General features: G+C 26.3%; 4 protein-coding genes and 1 long non-coding RNA gene across 6 annotated transcripts; 1 reads left to right on the top strand and 4 right to left on the bottom strand.

Annotated features, from left to right (window-relative positions):
* The first annotated feature begins 1,140 nt into the window (after positions 1-1,140).
* On the top strand, positions 1,141-3,479 carry LOC122513835. The gene is made up of 2 exons (XR_006302893.1): positions 1,141-2,074; positions 2,445-3,479. It is a non-coding gene; the product is annotated as an uncharacterized LOC122513835 (long non-coding RNA).
* Positions 3,480-5,376: 1,897 nt separating this feature from the next.
* On the bottom strand, positions 5,377-8,140 carry LOC122513930. Its single transcript, XM_043630465.1, has 8 exons — positions 7,985-8,140; positions 7,639-7,786; positions 6,873-7,131; positions 6,656-6,781; positions 6,354-6,444; positions 6,051-6,196; positions 5,758-5,890; positions 5,377-5,692 (listed from the first exon to the last, which is right to left on the bottom strand). Exons 1-8 carry the CDS (start codon positions 8,138-8,140, stop codon positions 5,642-5,644), a joined length of 1,110 nt encoding a protein of 369 aa, XP_043486400.1. The 3' UTR covers positions 5,377-5,641.
* Positions 8,141-8,869: 729 nt separating this feature from the next.
* Positions 8,870-10,724, bottom strand: LOC122513829. Its single transcript, XM_043630310.1, has 5 exons — positions 9,949-10,724; positions 9,633-9,723; positions 9,330-9,475; positions 9,037-9,169; positions 8,870-8,966 (listed from the first exon to the last, which is right to left on the bottom strand). Exons 2-5 carry the CDS (start codon positions 9,690-9,692, stop codon positions 8,916-8,918), a joined length of 390 nt encoding a protein of 129 aa, XP_043486245.1. The 5' UTR covers positions 9,693-9,723; positions 9,949-10,724; the 3' UTR covers positions 8,870-8,915.
* A 1,186-nt stretch (positions 10,725-11,910) lies between these two features.
* LOC122513830 lies at positions 11,911-13,846 on the bottom strand. Its single transcript, XM_043630311.1, has 6 exons — positions 13,711-13,846; positions 13,504-13,629; positions 12,841-12,931; positions 12,554-12,699; positions 12,269-12,401; positions 11,911-12,207 (listed from the first exon to the last, which is right to left on the bottom strand). Exons 3-6 carry the CDS (start codon positions 12,898-12,900, stop codon positions 12,160-12,162), a joined length of 387 nt encoding a protein of 128 aa, XP_043486246.1. The 5' UTR covers positions 12,901-12,931; positions 13,504-13,629; positions 13,711-13,846; the 3' UTR covers positions 11,911-12,159.
* A 2,552-nt stretch (positions 13,847-16,398) lies between these two features.
* LOC122513826 (purine nucleoside phosphorylase-like) lies at positions 16,399-21,305 on the bottom strand. Of its 2 annotated transcripts, none has more exons than XM_043630307.1 (6): positions 21,093-21,305; positions 18,196-18,290; positions 17,744-17,922; positions 17,404-17,579; positions 17,102-17,292; positions 16,399-16,649 (listed from the first exon to the last, which is right to left on the bottom strand). In XM_043630307.1, exons 1-6 carry the CDS (start codon positions 21,227-21,229, stop codon positions 16,444-16,446), a joined length of 984 nt encoding a protein of 327 aa, XP_043486242.1. In that variant the 5' UTR covers positions 21,230-21,305; the 3' UTR covers positions 16,399-16,443. The 2 variants fall into 2 exon arrangements, with proteins under 2 accessions (XP_043486242.1, XP_043486241.1); XM_043630306.1 differs by having other exon boundaries at positions 17,744-17,952.
* Between the last annotated feature and the right edge of the window lie 11 nt (positions 21,306-21,316).

The raw sequence follows: 21,316 nt of genomic DNA on the forward strand, positions 1-21,316 counted from the left end.
GAGAGAAATAATGTTAATAAAAAAAAAATCTCAACAATTATAAAAAGAACATACGAGAAACCTTCAAGTGTTGATAAATTATAAAACTTACATAGAAACAAGTAGATGTAAGCCAAAATGAATTATGAAGATAGTAAAAGTAGATATCATGTAAAAAAATAATATAAATAATTTATATAATTTTTTTTTTTGTATTAAAAAGTTACCCTCAACAAGTAAGGTTCGTAAATTTTATAAAAAAAAAAGTAGAATATGTATTTCTTTTCTTTGAACGACAACAAATAAAATTTGGCCACACTTCGTGGCTATTTAATATGCTTAATACTAAGTAGAATAACGTTTTAAACGTCATACACAAATACTTACTCTGTAGCATTTCGATATTTATTTATAACGTCGATTATCCAATTCCATTCTTCTTGTGGTGTTCTGAAATAGCAATCCTTTCCCCTATATTTTAAACTTTTTTCGAATGGGCTCCGTATTTTGAATCTTAAAAAAAAGATTGCAGAATACGATTTACATTTTAAACAAAAATTAAAACGAATACTATCATAGATTTAACTATTAAACACGCACATTAAAACGTGAAACTTATAGCTCGCGTGTAGAACACTTAGCGTATATGCTGAAATAACCACTCCACCTACTGTTACAATAATAGTAATTGCTGTTGTTTGATACATAAATAAACCAAAATATTGTGCTCCTGCCTTGTTGACACTATTTACGGGTAATACTAATGATAATTGATTTTCGTCCAATACTCCAAAGAAATAAAGACATACTTTCACAATGCATGGAACTATTATTGAAATAGCATATCCATTAAGAACACCTGAAAGAAGGTAAGAGTCTGTAAAACAATAATATCATATCTAGAATAATTATGATGTTATTGCTTACCAAGGAGAAAGTATGCATATGATTTACTTTGTTTCATATATTCTTCTAAAATAGCTAAATCTACCTCACTGGATACCTGCTTACCACTATTATTTATATCAGTAAATAATAGCTTCATCTAAAAACAAAATAAATTTTGATTGAATAACTAAATCAATTATTTTCACGCTTCACTCAAATTCATTGTTAAAAAAATAAACTAACTGTTACAAAATTAATGTATGTCGTGCTATAGGCCGAGAGAAGAAGAATAACCGCCATAATTTTTTGAAGCACTCCGACTGCTGATTGCAGTGTTACCTCTGATGTAAAAAGTTGATAAAACTAATGTTAAAACAAAATTTTACAAATTAAATGCAATAGATTAAGTTTAAGATTATTACTTATGTGAAACATGTGATTTTTTTTTTATTAAAAAGGATTTGTATTTGCTTAAACAATTTCTTTTTATTCAAAGCAATACAAATGCAAACCATCTTATTAAATATATTAATGCAATTCACATATGAAAAAGTACACTTACTTGATGAGAAAAAAGTGGAAAAATGTAGAATGTTATTGCACAAAGTAAAAACAAGTGATCTTTTTGAGACTGATCGGGAAAAACACCCAATATTGATTGAACGATCTTTTTTGAAAAGAAAAAATGTTCCTTGAACATTTGTTTACCAGAAGCCATTGTGAACTAACTCAGAGATTTCAAAGCAAAATAATAAATACACATTCCATTTCCCCTAATATCTCATCGAAAATTTAAATTACTACCCATTAAAAATATAAGAACACAATCAAAAATAATGACATGAAAAGAAAACCATAAAAATTAAATCATTACAACGAAGTAGGGAGAAGTATCACTCATTCATAGTTTTATAAGTTTCCACCTGTTCGAATAGGATAATTACCACTTTGTGTATTTTGGCACGTGTTTTTTCTCAACAATTATGCGAGGGTAGATTTTCCTTCTACTTTGTATGTTTACAGACATGCGCAGAAGGTTCTATCGATTTCAACTTTAGTCAGTTGATCTCCGACAACGGTGCGGTACACTTTCTCATTCGAAAGCAGCAATGGTGTTACAGTAATTAAAAGAGAGTACCAATTTTGTACGACGATAAAGTCTGCTAAAGTCCAATAAAAATTGTCATAATTTCCTGAGAACTTTTAGGTATTTATTTGAACATAAGCCAAGTAGATTTTAATATAATTTGGAAATTAAAATAAGAAGTTTATTTTACAATTGAAATACGACTAAATATATACATTCAATTATTACCGCATACATTTATTAATCCTTTAAACGTGACCAGAATCGAACTTTCTCTAAACAAAGAGTACGATATATTTCATGCAGAGTAATTTCATTCTTCAGTAAACAGCATTCGAAATAAATTATTAATGTTTTAAATACAGATTTGAATTATACATAATTATAATAAACCATTGCAAAAGAGAATGCTTTCTTCATTAACTGAAAAGATATATTTTTCTTGTTTAAACATATATATTAATAAACATTCGCTTATTGTTACTTACAGCTGCAAACGATTCATGCGAGGAAACAAACATACCACCAATCGAAAGTATGCTTGGCTTGCAGCTTCTGATAATCATAAATAATAGAGTTTTTTGAGATTTCTTGGAAAGAATGTAAAATGGAACTTTACACCTACAAAAGAGATAAGATTACTTCTTGGACAAAAATGTGATTATTTACTTAATAGTTAAATTAGAAATTTATTTTCTTCATTGTATATTGATTTTGCAATATTAATTATTTGTTTGCTTTTTATAAGAATTCAAAGTGAAAAAACTTCGTAATATCTTACAATTCTTCGAAAGCTACATCGCTAGAATTCAACAGTTCTTGGCCAAGATAAAAATTTAGATATAATCCAAAAATTGTGATTGCAATGTAGAAACTGCACTGGACTATTTCAACTGCATTTTTTAAGCATATAGTTAACTGAAATACCTAAACATGTAAATGATGTATTATATTAAAATTTTTAGTAAAAAGTATGCAATATATAATAATTTTTTGTAAAATAATACGAATATAATACTTTAATATCTATCACATTTTACATTTTTTGGTAAATGTTTTACTTACATACAAGAAATCAAAAATTACAAGCGTCATAGCAAAGAGTACTGTGAATAAGTAAGTTGTCTTCGAATAATTGTTTAATAGGTCCACATACCTGAAAGAAAAAAATGACAAAAACAAATCATCATAATTAACGTTTCTATATTAGATTCAAATTTTTCAAACGTTTTCCGAAATAAATAGGACAATTTAAAAATACTAATTCTATATTGTTGAAAAAATAAAAAATATCTATTTCAACATTTTAACGTTTATTCTCTCAAAAAATTAAGCGTATATTGTATTTCTTTAAATCATTTGTGAGAGGAATAATGTTAATAAAAAAAAAAATCTCAACAATTATAAAAAAACATACGAGAAACCTTCAAGTGTTGATAAATTATAATACTTACATAGAAACAAGTAGATGTAAGCCAAAATGAATTATGAAGATAATAAAAGTAGATATCATGTAAAAAAATAATATAAATAATTTATATAATTTTTTTTTTTTATTAAAAAGTTACCCTCAACAAGTAAGGTTCATTAATTTTATAAAAAAAAAAGTAGAATATGTATTTCTTTTCTTTGAACGACAACAAATAAAATTTGACCACACTTCGTGGCTATTTAATATGCTTAATACTAAGTAGAATAACGTTTTAAGGTCATACACAAATACTTACTCTGTAACATCTCGATATTTATTTATTACGTCGATTATCCAATCCCATTCTTCTTGTGGTGTTCTGAAATAGCAATCCTTTCCCCCATATTTTAAACTTCTTTTGAATGGGCTCCGTATTTTGAATCTTAAAAAAAAGATTGCAGAATACGATTTACATTTTAAACAAAATTTAAAACCAATACGATCATAGATTTAACTATTAAACACGCACATTAAAACGTGAAATTTATAGCTCGCGTGAAGAACACTTAGCGTATATGCTGAAATAACCACTCCACCTACTGTTACAATAATAGTAATTGCTATTGTTTGATACATAAACAAACCAAAATATTGCGCTCCTGCCTTGTTGACACTATTTACGGGTAATACTAATGGTAATTGATTTTCGTCCAATACTCCAAAGAAATAAAGACATACTTTCACAATGCATGGAACTACTATTGAAATAGCATATGCATTGAGAACACCTGAAAGAAGGTAAGAGTCTGTAAAATCATAATATCATATCTAGAATAATTAAGATGTTATCGCTTACCAAGGAGAAAGTATGCATATGATTTACTTTGTTTCATATATTCTTCTAAAAAAGCTAAATCTTCCTCACTGGATACCTGCTTACAACTATTATTTATATCAGTAAATAATAGCTTCATCTAAAAACAAAATAAATTTTGATTGAATAACTAAATCAATTATTCTCACGCTTCCATCAAATTCATTGTTAAAAAAATAAACTAACTGTTACGAAATTGAAGTAAGTCGTGCCGTAGCCTGAAAGTAAACAAATAGCTCCCACTGTTATTTGAAGCACTCCGACTGCTGATTGCAGTGTTATTTCTGATGTAAAAAGTTGATAAAACTAATGTTAAAACAAAATTTTACAAATTAAATGCAATAGATTATGTTTAAGATTATTATTTATGTGAAACATGTGATTTTTTTTTTTATTATAAAGAACTTGTATTTACTTAAACAATTTCTTTTTATTCAAAGCAATACAAATGCAAACCATCTTATTAAATATATTAATGCAATTCACATATGAAAAAGTACACTTACTTGATGAAAAAAAAGTGGAAAAATGTAGAATGTTATTGCACAAAGTAAAAACAAGTGGTCTTTATGGGACTGATCGGGAAAAACACCCAATATTGATTGAACGATCTTTTTTGAAAAGAAAAAATGTTCCTTGAACATTTGTTTACCAGAAGCCATTGTGAACTAACTCAGAGATTTCAAAGCGAAATAATAAATACACATTCCATTTCCCCTAATATCTCATCGAAAATTTAAATGACTACCTATTAAAAATATAAAAACAGAATAGAAAATAATGACATGAAAATAACACCACAACAATAAAATCATTGCAACGGAGTAGGGAGAAGTTTCACTAATTCATAGTATTATAAGTTTCCACCTGTTCGAATAGGATAATTACTACTTTGTGTATTTTACACGTGTTCTTTCTCAACAATTATCCGAGGGTAAATTCTCCTTCAACTTTTTATGTTTAGAAACATGCGCAGAAGATTCTATCGATTTCAACTTAAGTCAGTTGGTCTCCGACAACGGTGCGGTACACTTATTCATTCGGAAGCAACAATGATGTTACAGTGATTAGAAGAGAGTACAAATCTTCTATGACGATAAAGCCTGCTAAAGCCCAATAAAAATTGTCATAATTTCCTGAGAACTTTTAGGTATTTATTTGAACATAAGCCAAGTAGATTTTAATATAATTTAGAAATTAAAAAAAGACGTTTATGTTACAATTGAAATACGACTAAATGTATACATTCTAATATTACCGCATACATTTATTAATCCTTCAAACGTGACTAGAATCGTACTTTCTCTAAACAAAGAGTACAATTTATTTCATGCAGAGTAATTTCAATCTTCAGTAAACAGCATTCGAAATAATTTAATAATGGTTTAAATACAGATTTGAATTATACATAATTATAATAAACCATTGCAAAAGAGAATGCTTTCTTCATTAACTGAAAAGATATATTTTTCTTGTTTAAACATATATATTAATAAACATTCGCTTATTGTTACTTACGGCTGCAAACGATTCGTGCGACGACACAAACATACCACCAATCGAAAGTATGCTTGGCTTGCAGCTTCTGATAATCATAAATAATAGAGTTTTTTGAGATTTCTTTGAAAGAATGTAAAATGGAACTTGACACCTACAAAAAAGATAAGATTACTTCTTGGACAAAAATGTGATTATTTACTTAATAGTTAAATTAGAAATTTATTTTCTTCATTGTATATTGATTTTGCAATATTAATTATTTGTTTGCTTTTTATAAGAATTCAAAGTGAAAAAACTTCGTAATATCTTACAATTCTTCGAAAACTTCATCGCTATAATTTATCAGCTCTTGGCCAAAATAAAAATTGTTATATAATGTAACAATAGATCCTGCAATGTATAAACTGCACTCGATTATTTCTAAAGAATTCTGAAGGTCTATAGATACCTGAAAAATCTAAATATGAAAAATGTAAAATAATAAAATTTTCATTAAAATATATGCCCTATATAATAACACAAACATAGACACACAAATTATTTATTTAATTAATATGAATATATTATTTTCATATTTATCATATTACTTATTTTATAGAAAATATTTTACTTACATACACGAAATCAAAGATGATAAGCATCATAGCTAAAATTTCTGTCAATAAGTAAGTCATTTTCGAAAATTGGTTTAATAAATCCACATATCTAAAAAAAAATCGCTATAATAATTGTTTTTAAAGAACATAAACCTTTGAAAAATTTACCAAAAGGAATAGAATATATTAATTATAAAAATGTTTCCATATTATCGGATAATAAAATAATGTTTATTTCAATATTTTTACTTTTAATCTCTGGAAAGATGAAACGAATGTTGCATAATATAATATTTTTAACATCATAAACAAATACTTACTCTGTAGCGTTCTTATATCTATTTATAACGTCGATTATCCAATCCCATTCTTCTTCAGGTTTTCTAAAACAGCAATCATTTCCAAAATATTTCCAACTTTTTTCAAAAGGACGTCGTATTTTAAGTCTTGAAAAAAAAAAAATATCAGAATAAGATTAACATTTTAATAAAAAAACTACAACAAATACTATCATAGATTTGAACACTTAACACGCACATTAAAACGCGAAATTGATAACACGCAAATAGAACAGCAATCAAATATCCCGAAAAACTAATAGCACCTACTGTTACCACTATAATAACTCCAATTATTTGGTAAATAAGCAAACAAAAATATATCACTCCAGCTTTGCTGATATTATTAACTGGTACAATTAGTTGTAATTGATTTTCGTCCAATATTCCCGAAAAATAAAGAAGTACTCTAACAACGCAAGGAGCTATTATTGAAATACCATATCCATTGAAAAGACCTGAAAAAACAGAAGTTCGTATTAAACTGTAATATAATCTATGTCAGTATGGTTTTGTATACAAAACCTTTACTTAGCAAACTGTCACTTTCACGACATCGGCGAGTAATTAAACCAAGGATTATAATAAATAAAAATTTTTATTAACTATAGCGCAATTTATTTCCGTAAGTGTTGAGATCACAATTAACAATAAGAAAAAGATAAAAATAAATTGCCGAAATTGCTTAGTTCTTACTGCACGACAACGTCTCAGCACTTTCTTGAATTATTATAGAATAATAAGACAATGCAATACCATATCGCTCATGATATTAACAATTATTATTATATTTTAGCTTACCAAACACTGTATATGTATATAATTTACTTTGTTTCACATTATTTTCTAATAAAGTTATTTCCTCCCCATTCGACACCTGCTCACAAAAAGTTTTATAAATATTTAATAGTAGCTTCATCTAAAAATAAAAAAAATTTGTTAACAATAAATCGATAAATTATTGCCGTGCTCATTCATATCGAATACACTAACTGTTAGAAAACTAAAGTAAGTAGTGCTGTAGGCTAAGAGAAGAGCAATAATTCCAAACGTTTTCTGAAGCACATTCACAGTGTCTTTCATTATTACTTCTGATGTAAAAAGTTGATAAAACTATTGATTGAAAAACAAGCCTTTAAAAATAATATTTAATAGAATATTAATAATATTTTTAATTAAATATATATTTATTGTATATTATCAACATGACTCGTAATTATAGACAAAATTTCTATCAATTAAAAGAAAAGAATATAGAAACTGTCGTAATAAATATATTAATGTATTTTACGTTCAAAAAGATATACATACTTGATGTACCAGTGCTGGAAACACGTACAATGTTATTGCACAAAATAAAAACAATTGATCATTCTTAGACTGATCAGGATGAAGACCACATATCGTTAGAACAAGCTTATTCGAAAAGAAAAAATGTTCGTTGAACAGTCGACCACCAGAAGCCATTGTGAACTAGCTCACAGTTTCCAAAACAAAATATTAAATATAAATTTCATTTCCCCCACTATCTCATCGTATATTCTAATTAGTACCCATTAAAAATATAAGAACACAGTGGAATGACGGGAAAATAAGAAAATAACAATATAATCATTGCAACGGAGTAGGGAGAAATTTCAGTCATTTATAGTTTTATAAGTTTCCACTTGTTCGAATAGGATAATTACTACTTTGTTTATTTTGGCACGTGCTTTTTCTCAACAATTATGAGAGGGTACATTTTCCTTCTACATTTTATGTTTAGAGACATGCGCAGAAGGTTCTATCGATTTCAACTTTAGTCAGTTGGTCTTCGACAACGGTGCGGTACACTTGCTCATTCGGAAGCAACAATGGTGTTACAGTGATTAAAAGAGAGTACCAATCTTGTACGACGATAAAATCTGCTAAAGTCCAATAAAAATTGTCATAATTTCCTGAGAACTTTTAGGTATTTATTTGAACATAAACCAAGTAGATTTTAGTATAATTTAGAAATTAAAAAGCGACGTGCATGTTACAATTAAAGAACGACTAAATACATATATTATAATATTACCGAATACATTACTAATCATAATTAATATACATAATAACACACTAATACATTATTAATCTTTAAACGTGACTACAACCGTTATTTCTCTAAACAAAGAGTATGATTTATTTCATGCAGAGTAATTTCATTCTACAGTAAACAGCATTCGCAATAATTTATTATTGGTTTAAATACAGATTTGAATTATACATAATTATAGTAAACCATTGCAAAAGAGAATGCCTTCCGCATTAACTAAAAAGATATATTTTTCTTGTTTAAACGGATATAATATATTAATAATTATTTACTTATTGTTACTTACGGCTGCAAACGATTCGTGCGACGACACAAACATACCACCAATCGAAAGTATGCTTGGCTTGCAGCTTCTGATAATCATAAATAATAGAGTTTTTTGAGATTTCTTGGAAAGAATGTAAAATGGAACTTGGCACCTACAAAAAAGATAAGATTACTTCTTGGACAAAAAAGTAATTATTTACGTAATAGTTAAATTAGAAATTTATTTTCTTTATTGAATATTGATTTTGCTATAAAAATTATTTGTTTGCTTTTTATAAGTATTCAAAGTAAAAAAACTTCGTAATATCTTACAATTCTTCGAAAACTTCATCGCTATAATTCCTCAGCTCTTGGCCAAAATAAAAATTGATATATATTGTAACAATAGATCCTACAATGTACGAACAGCACTCCATTATTTCGAAAGCATTTTGAGAGTTTATAGATAACTGAAAAATCTAAATATGGAAAATGTAATATAGTAAAATTTTCAGTAAAATATATGCCCTATATAATAACACAAACATAGACACACAAATTGTTTTTCTAATTAATATGAATATATTATTTTCATATTTATCATATTACTTATTTTATAGAAAATATTTTACTTACATACACGAAATCAAAGATGATAAGCATCATAGCTAACATTTCTGTCAATAAGTAAGTCATTTTCGAAAATTGGTTTAATAAATCCACATATCTAAAAAAAATTAAGATAATCCAAATCGCTATAATAATTGTTTTTAATAAATTTAAACCTTTAAAAAATTTACCAAAAAAAATAGAAAATATTTAATATAAAGATGTTTCCATATTATCGGATAATAAAATAATATTTATTTCAATATTTTTACTTTTAATCTCTGGAAAGATGAAACGAATGTTGCATAATATAATATTTTTAACATCATAAACAAATACTTACTCTGTAGCTTTCTTATATCTATTTATAACGTCGATTATCCAATCCCATTCTTCTTCAGGTTTTCTAAAACAGCAATCATTTCCAAAATATTTCCAACTTTTTTCAAAAGGACGTCGTATGTTAAGTCTTGAAAAAAAAAAATTTCAGAATAAGATTTACATTTTAATAAAAAAACTACAACAAATACTATCATAGATTTGAACACTTAACACGCACATTAAAACGCGAAATTGATAACACGCAAATAGAACAGCAATCAAATATCCCGAAAAACTAATAGCACCTACTGTTACCACTATAATAACTGCAATTATTTGGTAAGTAAGCAAACAAAAATATTTCTCTCCTGCCTTAGTGACATTATTAACTGGTACAATTAGCGGTAATTGATTTTCGTCCAATATTCCCGAAAAATAAAGACATACTTTTACAACGCATGGAGCTATTATTGAAATACCATATCCATTTATAAGACCTGAAAGAACATAAGTTCGTATTAAACTGTAATATCATCTATGTCAGTACGGTTCCGTGTCCAAAGTCTTTACTTAGAAGACTGTCACTTTCGTAACCTCGGCGAGTATTTAAACCTAAGATTACAATAATTAAAAATTTTTATTTAACAGTAGCGCAATTTATTTCCGTGAGTTTTGAGATCACGATTAACAATAATGATAAGATAAAAATAAATTGCCGAAATTGCTTAGTTCTTACTGCACGACAACGTGTCAGCACTTTCTTGAATTATTATGGAATAATAAGATGAATCCAATACCATATCGCTCATGATATTAACAATTATTATTATATTTTAGCTTACCAAAAACTGTATATGTATATAATTTACTTTGTTTCACAATATTTTCTAATAAAGTTATTTCTTCCTCATTCGACACCTGCTCACAATAAGTTTTATAAATATTTAATATTAGCTTCATCTAAAAATAAAAAAAATTTGTTAACAATAAATCAATAAACTATTGCCGTGCTCATTCATATCGAATACACTAACTGTTAAAAAACTAAAGTAAGTAGTGCTGTAGGCTAAGAGAAGAGCAATAATTCCAATCGTTTTCTGAAGCACATTCACAGTGACTTTCATTATTACTTCTGATGTAAAAAGTTGATAAAACTATTGATTGAAAAACAAGCCTTTAAAAATAATATTTAATAGAATATTAATAATATTTTTAATTATATATATATATTTATTGTATATTATCAACATGACTAGTATTTATAGACAAAATTTCTATGATTTAAAAGCAAAGAATATAGAAACTGTCGTAATAAATATATTAATGTATTTTACGTTCAAAAAGATATACATACTTGATGTACCAGTGCTGGAAACACGTACAATGTTATTGCACAAAATAAAAACAATTGATCATTCTTAGACTGATCGGGATGAAGACCCAATATCGTTATAACAAGCTTATTCGAAAAGAAATAATGTTCGTTGAATATTCGACCACCAGAGACCATTGTGAACTAACTCACAATTTCCAAAACAAAATATTAAATATAAATTTCATTTCCCCCACTATCTCATCGTATATTCTAATTTCTACCTTTTAAAAATATAAGAACACAGTGGAATGACGGGAAAATAAGAAAATAACAATCTAGTCCATAAAAATCTGCAAGGGGATAGTTCCAATCGTTTATAGTTTTATAATGTTCTATATTTTCGAATAGGATAATTATTACTTTGTGTATTTTGGCAGGTGCTTTTTCTCAACAATTATGCGAGGGTAAATTCTCCTTCCACTTTTTATGTTTAGAGACATGCGCAGAAGAGGTTCTATTGATTTTAACTCAGGTCAGTTGATCTCCGACAACAGTGCAGAACACTTGCTAATTCAGAAGCAACAACATTGCTAAAGTGATTAGAAGAGAGTGACAATCTTGTTTGACGATAAAGTCTGCTAAAGTAGTATAGAAATTATCATAATCTTCTGAGAAGCTGCAAGTATTTATTTGTACATAAGCAACGTAGATTTTTATATAATTTGAAAATTAAAAAAGACGTGTGTGTTACAATTGTAGAACGACAAAATGTATATATTTCTGTATACATTTATGGGTACTTTAAACATGAATGCAAACGTATTTTCTCAAAATATAGAATATGATTTATTTCGTGCTGAATTATTTCAGTCATTAGTAAACACCGTTTGAAATAGCTGTAATATTGCTTAAGTGCAGTTACAAGTTATAGTAAACCGTTGCAAAAGAGAATGCTTTCCGCATTACCTAAAAATATATTTCTTGTTTAAACAAATGTATTAATAAACATTCGCTTATTGTTACTTACATTTGCAAACGTTTCATGTGAGGACACAAACATACCGCCAATCGAAAGCACACATGGCTTACAGCTTCTTCCAATCATGAATATTAGTAGTTTTTGAGTTTTATTGAAAAGGACATAAAATGGGACTTGGCACCTGCAAAGAAATTAGATTATTTTATGGATGAAATGATAACTAACATGATAGTTAAAGCAGAAAATAATTAATATTGTTTTATGTCTCTATCATAAAAATTATTTACTTATTTTTTATAAGAATTAATGGTAAAAAACTTCATTTTTTCTTACAATTCCTCGTAAACTACATTGCTATAATTCATCAGCTCTTGACCAAGATAAAAATTGACATATACTGTAACAATAGATCCTAAAATGTAAAAACTGCACTCGATTATTTCTGATGCATTTTGTAGGTCTATAGATAACTGAAAAATCTAAATATGGAAAATGCAATACAATAGAATTTTTAGTAAAATAAATGTACGATATAATCGTTTTTTTTTTTCTTAATTAATACGAATATAATATTTTCACATTTATAATATTTTTTATTTTACAAAAAATGTTTTACTTACATACACGAAATCAAAGACTATAAGCGTCGTACTAAAAACTACTGTAACTAAGTAAGTCATCTTCGAAAAATCGTTTATCAAATCAATATATCTGAAAGAAATTATGAATAAAATAAGATTGCAATAAGTAACATCTCTTTAATAGATAATAAACCATTGAAAAGTTTTCGAAAATAAATAAGAAATAATATTATATTATTTCCATTTTTTCGAAATATTAAAGAATATCCATATAAACATGTCAGATTTTAATCCTTCTAATGTTGCAACGAATATTATATTTCTTTAAGTATTTTATGAGATGGAAGATGTTCATCAAGAAATAAAATTTTAACAATTTCAAATCTACATATATGGGGGACACATTTGTTATTATTGAAAAAAACTAAAAATTAAATAGAAACAATCATATTAAAATAATAATGAATTAATAATATATATAAATTAGAAAGAGCCCGTAAAAAAATATATGCAAATAATCTTATTAAAAAATTGCATTTAACGAGTAAAGGCCATCTATTTAATGTAGAAAAAAAAATTCAAACAAGTATTCCTCTTCTTTCAATGACAAGCAATAAAACTTGACCACACTTCGGGCGTTTAAATATACTTAATGTTAAATAATATATGGATAATGTTTTAACACTATCTTCGAATACGTACTTTGTAACCTTTCTAGATCTACTTATAATGTCGACTATCCAATCCCTTTCTTCTTGGGATGTTCTGAAACACCAATCCTTTTCTATATATTTTAAATTTCTTTCGAATGGGCGCTGTATTTTAAATCTTGAAAAAACAAGAAGATTTTGCCGAATAAAAATGTACATATTAGAAAAAATAATATTGATTTAATCACTGACAACGTACATTATAACGCGAAATTGAAAGCACGCAAATAGAATACTAAGCAAATATCCTGATAAAGTCACACCACCTACTGCCAAAACAATAATAAGCTCAATTATTTGGTAAATAAGGAAACAAAAATATTTCACTCCTGCCTTGCTGATATTATGAATGGGTACAATTAGTGGTAATTGATTTTCGTCCAATATTCCTAAAAAATAAAGACATACTTTTACAATGCATGGAGCTATTATTGAAATACCATATCCAATGAAAAGACCTGAAACAAATTAAAGGCTTGTAAAAATCGAAATATCTTTTATATAAGTATTTATCATATACTTGCTGCTTACCAAGGAGAACGTATGCATATAATTTACTTTGTTTTAAGGTGTCTTTTAAAAGAGTTAATTCTTCTTCGTTCACTATTTGCTCCCAAAAAGCTTCAGCAGTAGTTAATAGCATCTTCATCTAAAATGAAAATAAATTTCTTGGCAATAACTTAAAAATTTGTTAAACTTGCTTACGTCAAATTGATTTTCAAAAAGATAAACAAACTGTTACAAAATTAATGTATGTCGTGCTATAGGCCGAGAGAAGAAGAATAACTGCCATCATTTTTTGAAGCACTCCGACTGCTGATTGCAGTGTTACCTCTGATGTAAAAAGTTGATAAAACTAATATTAAAACAAAATTTTACGAAGTAAATTTAACAGATAATAATATGCTTAAGATTTTTATTTTTGTGTAAAATATGTTTCTTTTTTTATTATAAAGGACTCGTATTTAAAGAAAATATTTCCTTCAAATCAAAGATATAAAAATACAAACTATCTTAATAATTATATTATTTCATTTTATATTTAGAAAAGTACACATACTTGATGTACTAATCCAGGCAAAGAATAGAATATTATTGCACAAAATGAAAACAATTGATCATTCCGAGACTGATCTGGATGGAGACCCAATATTGATTGGACAAGCTTATTCGAAAAGAAAAAATGTTCGTTAAACATTCGACTACCAGAAGCCATTGTGAACTAACTTTCAGTTTTCAAAGCGAAATAATAAATATACATTTCATTTCCCCTACTGTCTCATCGGATATTCTAATTCCTACCTATTAAACATATAAGAACGGGATAGAAAACAATGACATGAAAATAGGAGAATAAAACATTTATCATATAATCTATAAAAAACAGGATAAGAATGTTTTAACCTTTTATATTTTACAGTACCCTATAATTTCCGATACCATTAACCTACCATTATGTACTTAAGCAGGTGTCTGTTCCCAGCAATTATACAAGGGGAAATTTATTTTCTTAGATACAGACATGCGCAAAAGGTTCTATCGATTGCAACCTAAGTCAGTTGCTTTTTGACCACAGAACAGAACAACTTACAATTAGACAGTCGACGAATTCGTTCGTTTCATTTTATCCGTGAATTTGATTTGTCTAATGTTGAATTACAATTTAAACTAAAATCATATCGATATATAATATTAATACATTTCTTAAATAAAAAGAAGAAGAAGACATTTCTTTAAAAAAAAATGATTAACCGTATGGTGCTATTGTAATCGTAATTTTTTAACATTGCGTTCTCCTTTTTTCTGTTTAGATCATGTTCGAAGTTGCCAGTGACAAATATCCTTTTAATTACTAAAAGGATCACGAAAATTGGATTACTTTCAAGGACAACATTCTTAACGAAATTACATATTTATTCTACATTTATGAATACTCTAAGAAAATAAAAAATATTTTTCAAAATATTATTCAAAATATATTCGGGGAATAATGTCGTCGTAACTCGTTCTTCGAGATGTTATTTTTTTAAATAAATTTATTTTCTTATACAAATCAATTGATCTCCGATAAAAATCGGACCCACCATATTGCCTTTCTCTTCGAACACTTATTATACACTGTTAATTAACTAACCGTACATTTTATTTCCCTATTTTTATTGTTTTTAATTTGTATCTTTTATTTTTTTAATACAAACACGTCCGACAAGAATGAACGTAAGTATGAACGAAATTTAAATAAAAATGATATTGTTTTGATAAAAAAAAAATAAAAAAACTAACAAAGAAATTATTAACTTATTTAAATTCTTTAATATAATATATTAATAACTTTTTATTTTTTTCAACCAAATCCTTAATATTTTGCCTCACGATCTATAATTTATATCATAAAATTATATTACGACTCTTAACACTTGTAATTATACTAATTTGTAATTTAAAAAATAATTTTTGTTTCTCTCTCTCTCTTCTCTCTCTCTCTCTCTCTCTCTCCCTCACTCTCTTCTCTTATCAAATTACAATTATTTTTACAAATAATGTCATCATAACAATATTTTATCAAATAATCATGATTGAAATAATTTAAAATATAAAACAACAAAAAGAAAGATCTTTGATGAATAATTTAAACGATTCAACGATGAACAGTTCTCGTTTTCACATATTCTCTCTTTCTAAATGCAACAAAAAACAATTAATCCATAAAATCCGAACAATTAATTATAATTTAAATCATTTCTAACACAAGAGATACATAAGATATAGAAAATATACAAATTCGAGATAAATATTTTTAATTCTTTTTTTATCTTTTCTCTTTCTTTTTTTTTTTAACGATTATTTCGATTTTTTACGATAATTATCATTCATTAAAATTCGATGATAAGAAGAAGATCAAAATATATATATTTTTTGTATCTGTCATAAACTATGTGATCTTGAGACGTAAAATAATCCTTGAAAGGAAATCATGAATTAACGGTTGCCTAGTTTTTCCAAGATCGATCACTTTTTCGTGATCAGTTTCATAATGATCCTCGTAATTCGTCGCACATAGATTCGTGATTAGGCTAAAAGCAAAAACCGTCAAGTCGCAATGTCTCGCTGTTATGACCTCGTGCACCGTCGACATACCTAAATCAACAAAATTACACAAATTATTTCAATAATTGTAACATTTAAATTTTCTAATCTAGTAATTAAATGATATTATAAAATTTGTTTTGCTTTTGTATCTTAGATAAAAATTAATTGTAAACATTAATTTTACATGATCAAACACTACGAGGTTTTGTAGGAATGCATTGATGCAATTGCAAAATGCAATTGTACTTGTTTGAGTATTAGAGTAAAATAAAATGATTAAAAAAAAATCCACATAACTTTTCGAAATATTTTAACCGAGTCTCTGAATTTTTACCGACTGACACATGAGTGAAACAAAAAATCGAAAAGTTCGACAATAGTATTACAAACATTTTTTCTTTGTACAAATTTTTCATTATAAATTTTCATTTCTTAAATATAAATTGAATTCTCTCATTTCATTTTCGTTAAAATATAAAATAATAAATAATTAAACTAACCAACTGCATCGATGCCAAATCTTTTAAGCATATTAATTTCAGCAACTGTTTCAAAATTAGGTCCTCCTAAACAAGTATAAACACCTTTATGTACTAAATAACTTATATCCATTTCTGATGCCACTTCTTCTGCTATTTTAATTAGTTCAGCATTGTAAGCTTTGCTCATTGGTAGAAACCTTGGTCCGAATCTGTAAGCAATTTTTTTTTTGAATAAAACATCGTTAGTTTGTAGTTTTTCTTTTTTTTCCATTAAAACATTTTTGTTTGATTTGTTAAAAAAAAAATACAAATAAATATACCGATCTTCGTTGGGTCCTTGAAGAGGATTGTTACCAGCAAAACCCATCAAGTTCACATGATCCTTCATTATCATAATGTCACCGACATTGTAATCCGGATTAATACCTCCTGCAGCGTTCGTTATAATCAGGTGAGTTACCCCAACAAGCTTCATCACTCTGATAGGCATTGAACACTAATAAATCAAAAAAATATATTAAAATATATATATTAATATATATTCAAAATAATTGAGAGAAAATTTATAACAATTAATTAAACGTATTAATTTATTAAATAAAATTTAATATCAATAAATTGAATATAATTATAATTATGTTAGAATAATTAGTAATTTACCTTCCAAAGTGGATAGCCTTCGTAATAATGAAATCTTCCTTGCATGCACATAATCGGAACACCTTCAAGATAACCGAAGACCATCTGTCCATGGTGTCCTGGTACTGTCGATACAGGAAAATGTGGAATTTCTTCGTACGGGAAGCAATATTTGTCGACGAATGAATCAGCGATTGTACCTGGACACAACTCGTTTTGCTCAATTATCCCTGTATGGAAATAAGCAAAAGCTCTTAGGCGGAAAAAAAAAAAAGAAAAAATATGCTAAAGAAAAAAAAATATCTCATCCCAAAAAAGTCGAAGAAATTTGCATTAAACCATGCGTTTTTTGTCGATATCATCGAATATATATATGCGATTAGCGTTGTTTCGTATAGTTTTGTTTTTTTTTTTCAGTAATGTAAAATAAAAATAACTTTTAATTATGCTATTAAATGAACGTTAATACTTACCCATACCAGAACCACATATTACTCCTACTTTTGGTCGCATTTTAATACGATCGAGTAAAAATTGTGCAGATTCCTGCAACATTTCGAACGAATACCTAAAAATCAATAAGAAAAATAATATTAATAAAAAATTAAATGGATTAACAATGTATGATAGATAAATCGTTCTTTTTTCATTTACAGTAAAATACTGTGTTAAATATATTTGACTTTTATTATTTGTAATCTTTTATTTTCTAACAATATATTCAAATAAAACAAAATTTTTCTTTCTCTGTTAAATACATATATACATGGTCAATTATTAATCAACTAGTATAATAGTAAGACATAGAAAAATATAACTTTGAATGTAATAAGAAGCTGAGAAAATATTGTCCGAATTAATGCAAATATTAAATGTAAATTAAACTGACGAGTATAATTTACGATTAACCAATCGAAACTTGATTAAATCATGCATTTTGCATTATGTTTGATTTTAATCTAGACTACCTTGTCGAGTTGTGTTAAAGGGTGTTGAAAACGTAGTTAAATTTAAATCAACGTGAATTACTACAAGAGTTCGATGAAATTGAAACGGCCTTGCTCTTTAATCTAATATATTTGTACAAATGATATAAGACATTTTATGTGTTAAAGTGTCATTAATGATTCGTAAGGAGAAACAAAACCGCCTGATTATCATATGAAACATTAATCGAGATCAACGTTCTCTGGACCATAAAATTATACTAACGATAATTATAATCAATAATTTACTAATATATTGAAATATTACGAACACCATTTGTATACAAAAATTAATTAAAATAGCAATGAATGAGTAATTTGAAACAATTTGTTATGGCAACTTTTGCATTACTTTTTTTAATAATTTATAATATTAAAAATCGTGATAAATATATACATATGTGTGTGTGTGTGTGTGTATGTGCGTGTTCGATATTGTAATCTAATAAAATAATACAATTGTCAACACTACATGATAAATTTCGTTCTAAATGATAAAACAAACAAGCGATGCAAAATAAATTTTTAAAAAAATGCAAAAATGCGATAAGAATAAATGTAACGGAGGAAATGATAACAATAATGTTAAAAAGAAAAAAAACGAGAGAGCTTTTTTGTAATTGCTTAGAAAATCTTATGCAATTTAGTAACTATATTTCATCGTTCATCCATAAGATATTATATTAATGTTTCTTCAGTCTTGTTTATTTTATTTTATCGATTCAAAAATGATTTCGAAACATATTATGACGAAATATGTTATTTATGTATATTCAATTTTTGTATATAAAAAACAATATATTACGAAAATTTATTATATGAAAAATAGGTTACATGTATATTGTATATTAATATAAGTTATTTTAATAGTAAATTTCTACGAATAAAATATTATATTTTACCGATATCTTTGAAAATATTTTATACAATTAACCGATAGTCAACAATTATTTATTAATTTATTTAATCGATATAAAAAAATTATATGTATAATATAGAAGTTTTTATTTTAATTAACGATTTCTTAATAATTTTTTTAGAAAATTATAAAACATTATAAATAAATCGTTTGGAAATTAAAAATAAATTAATTTCTACAGAGCTTAGTGGGAGGATGGATAAGGGTCATCAAAATATTTTATCAATAAGACAAGATTATTATATAATGAATAAGAAGTCAATTTAAAAAAACAATATAAATAAAATATTTTTACTCTGTTTTCTTATTTTCGTTTTATTCAAATGTTGTTTTAGTGACTTAACAAATATGAACATTGATACAAAATATTTCGCATTTAAAAAGCGAATATTGATCGAGGAAATTCTATAAACAAAATCGTAAATGTCATAATACTTTCCAATAATAATTTACGAAATTATCCCTACGTCATCGATATCAAAATATTATTTGTTGTTGAGCGCAAATATTGTTCAATGATATCTTTATCAACTCGGAATTGCATAGTACTTAATTGAAAAAAAAAACAAAAAAAAACAAAACAACGGACTCGCGATACTTGAAATAATAAATCAATCGATAGTTCGAAATCAAATACAATTTCGAAATAGTAAAGATATTCCATTCTACTTCGTAAAAGTATTCATCTTATTATCATTATTAATTTAAAAAAAAATGCGATAACAAAGTTTTCCTTTCTTATTGTTAATTGGGGTAAACATAAGTGTACGTGTGTGTGTTTTGTACATATGTATGAGAAAAAAATTAGAATATACATGATAATCAAATTTATATATTTATATTTATAAAAAAATTATATATATAAATACATTGTAGTCACAAAATTTTATTTTCATTTAAAAAATTGTAGTTTTATTTATTAATAAAATTGAATTTTGTCTGCTTTTTTTTTTTTTTTAATAAAATGTATAGAATTTTACAATGGAACTTGAATATTTTGTACGTTCTATAAAAAAATAATTATTTTACCTGATCACAAGGTAAATTTTAATTTAGAAATAATTTTGTGAATTTATGAATATTAGAATTTTCAATTACTAAAATTTATTATATTGTACATCAAAATTAATTATTTATTTTAAATCTCATTTGAATTACTTTTATCTCAACATTTACGTACATTTATAAAAACAAAAATGAACTGAGATATTACTCGACAGATTTAATTTAACATTTCTTTAATCTTTGCATTTATTTTTATTCATAAAATAAACAAAAGCAAAAATACCTGTCACATTTCATTGAAAGAATGATCTTACACCTGTACACCCAATGACTCGAATTAATTACTGTTACCAATCCAACATTTACTTCAATTTACATAAAAAGAAAGGAAAGAGAGAAAGAAAGACAGAACAAATAAAGAAAAAAGAATAAATTATAAATTGCAATTAAAAAAACTTACGCAGCTGTATTTCTATTACTGTGCTTCCCATTGCTTTCGTTAGGAAATTCTTCACCTCCATTCGACGAAGATTGTTGAATTAATTCGAAACGTTTGTCAAGGCCATCGATTAGAATGTCGTTGTTCAGGAACGGCATTATCTTCTCTTCTTTTTTTATCAATGAAAATTTGATAACGATAACGGTAATAGACCAAAAAATTGAAAATTAAAAAAGAAAGAACAA

Source organism: Polistes fuscatus, unplaced genomic scaffold (genome assembly GCF_010416935.1).
Source record: "Polistes fuscatus isolate 324 unplaced genomic scaffold, CU_Pfus_HIC Scaffold13, whole genome shotgun sequence".
NCBI classification, from domain to species: domain Eukaryota; kingdom Metazoa; phylum Arthropoda; class Insecta; order Hymenoptera; family Vespidae; genus Polistes; species Polistes fuscatus.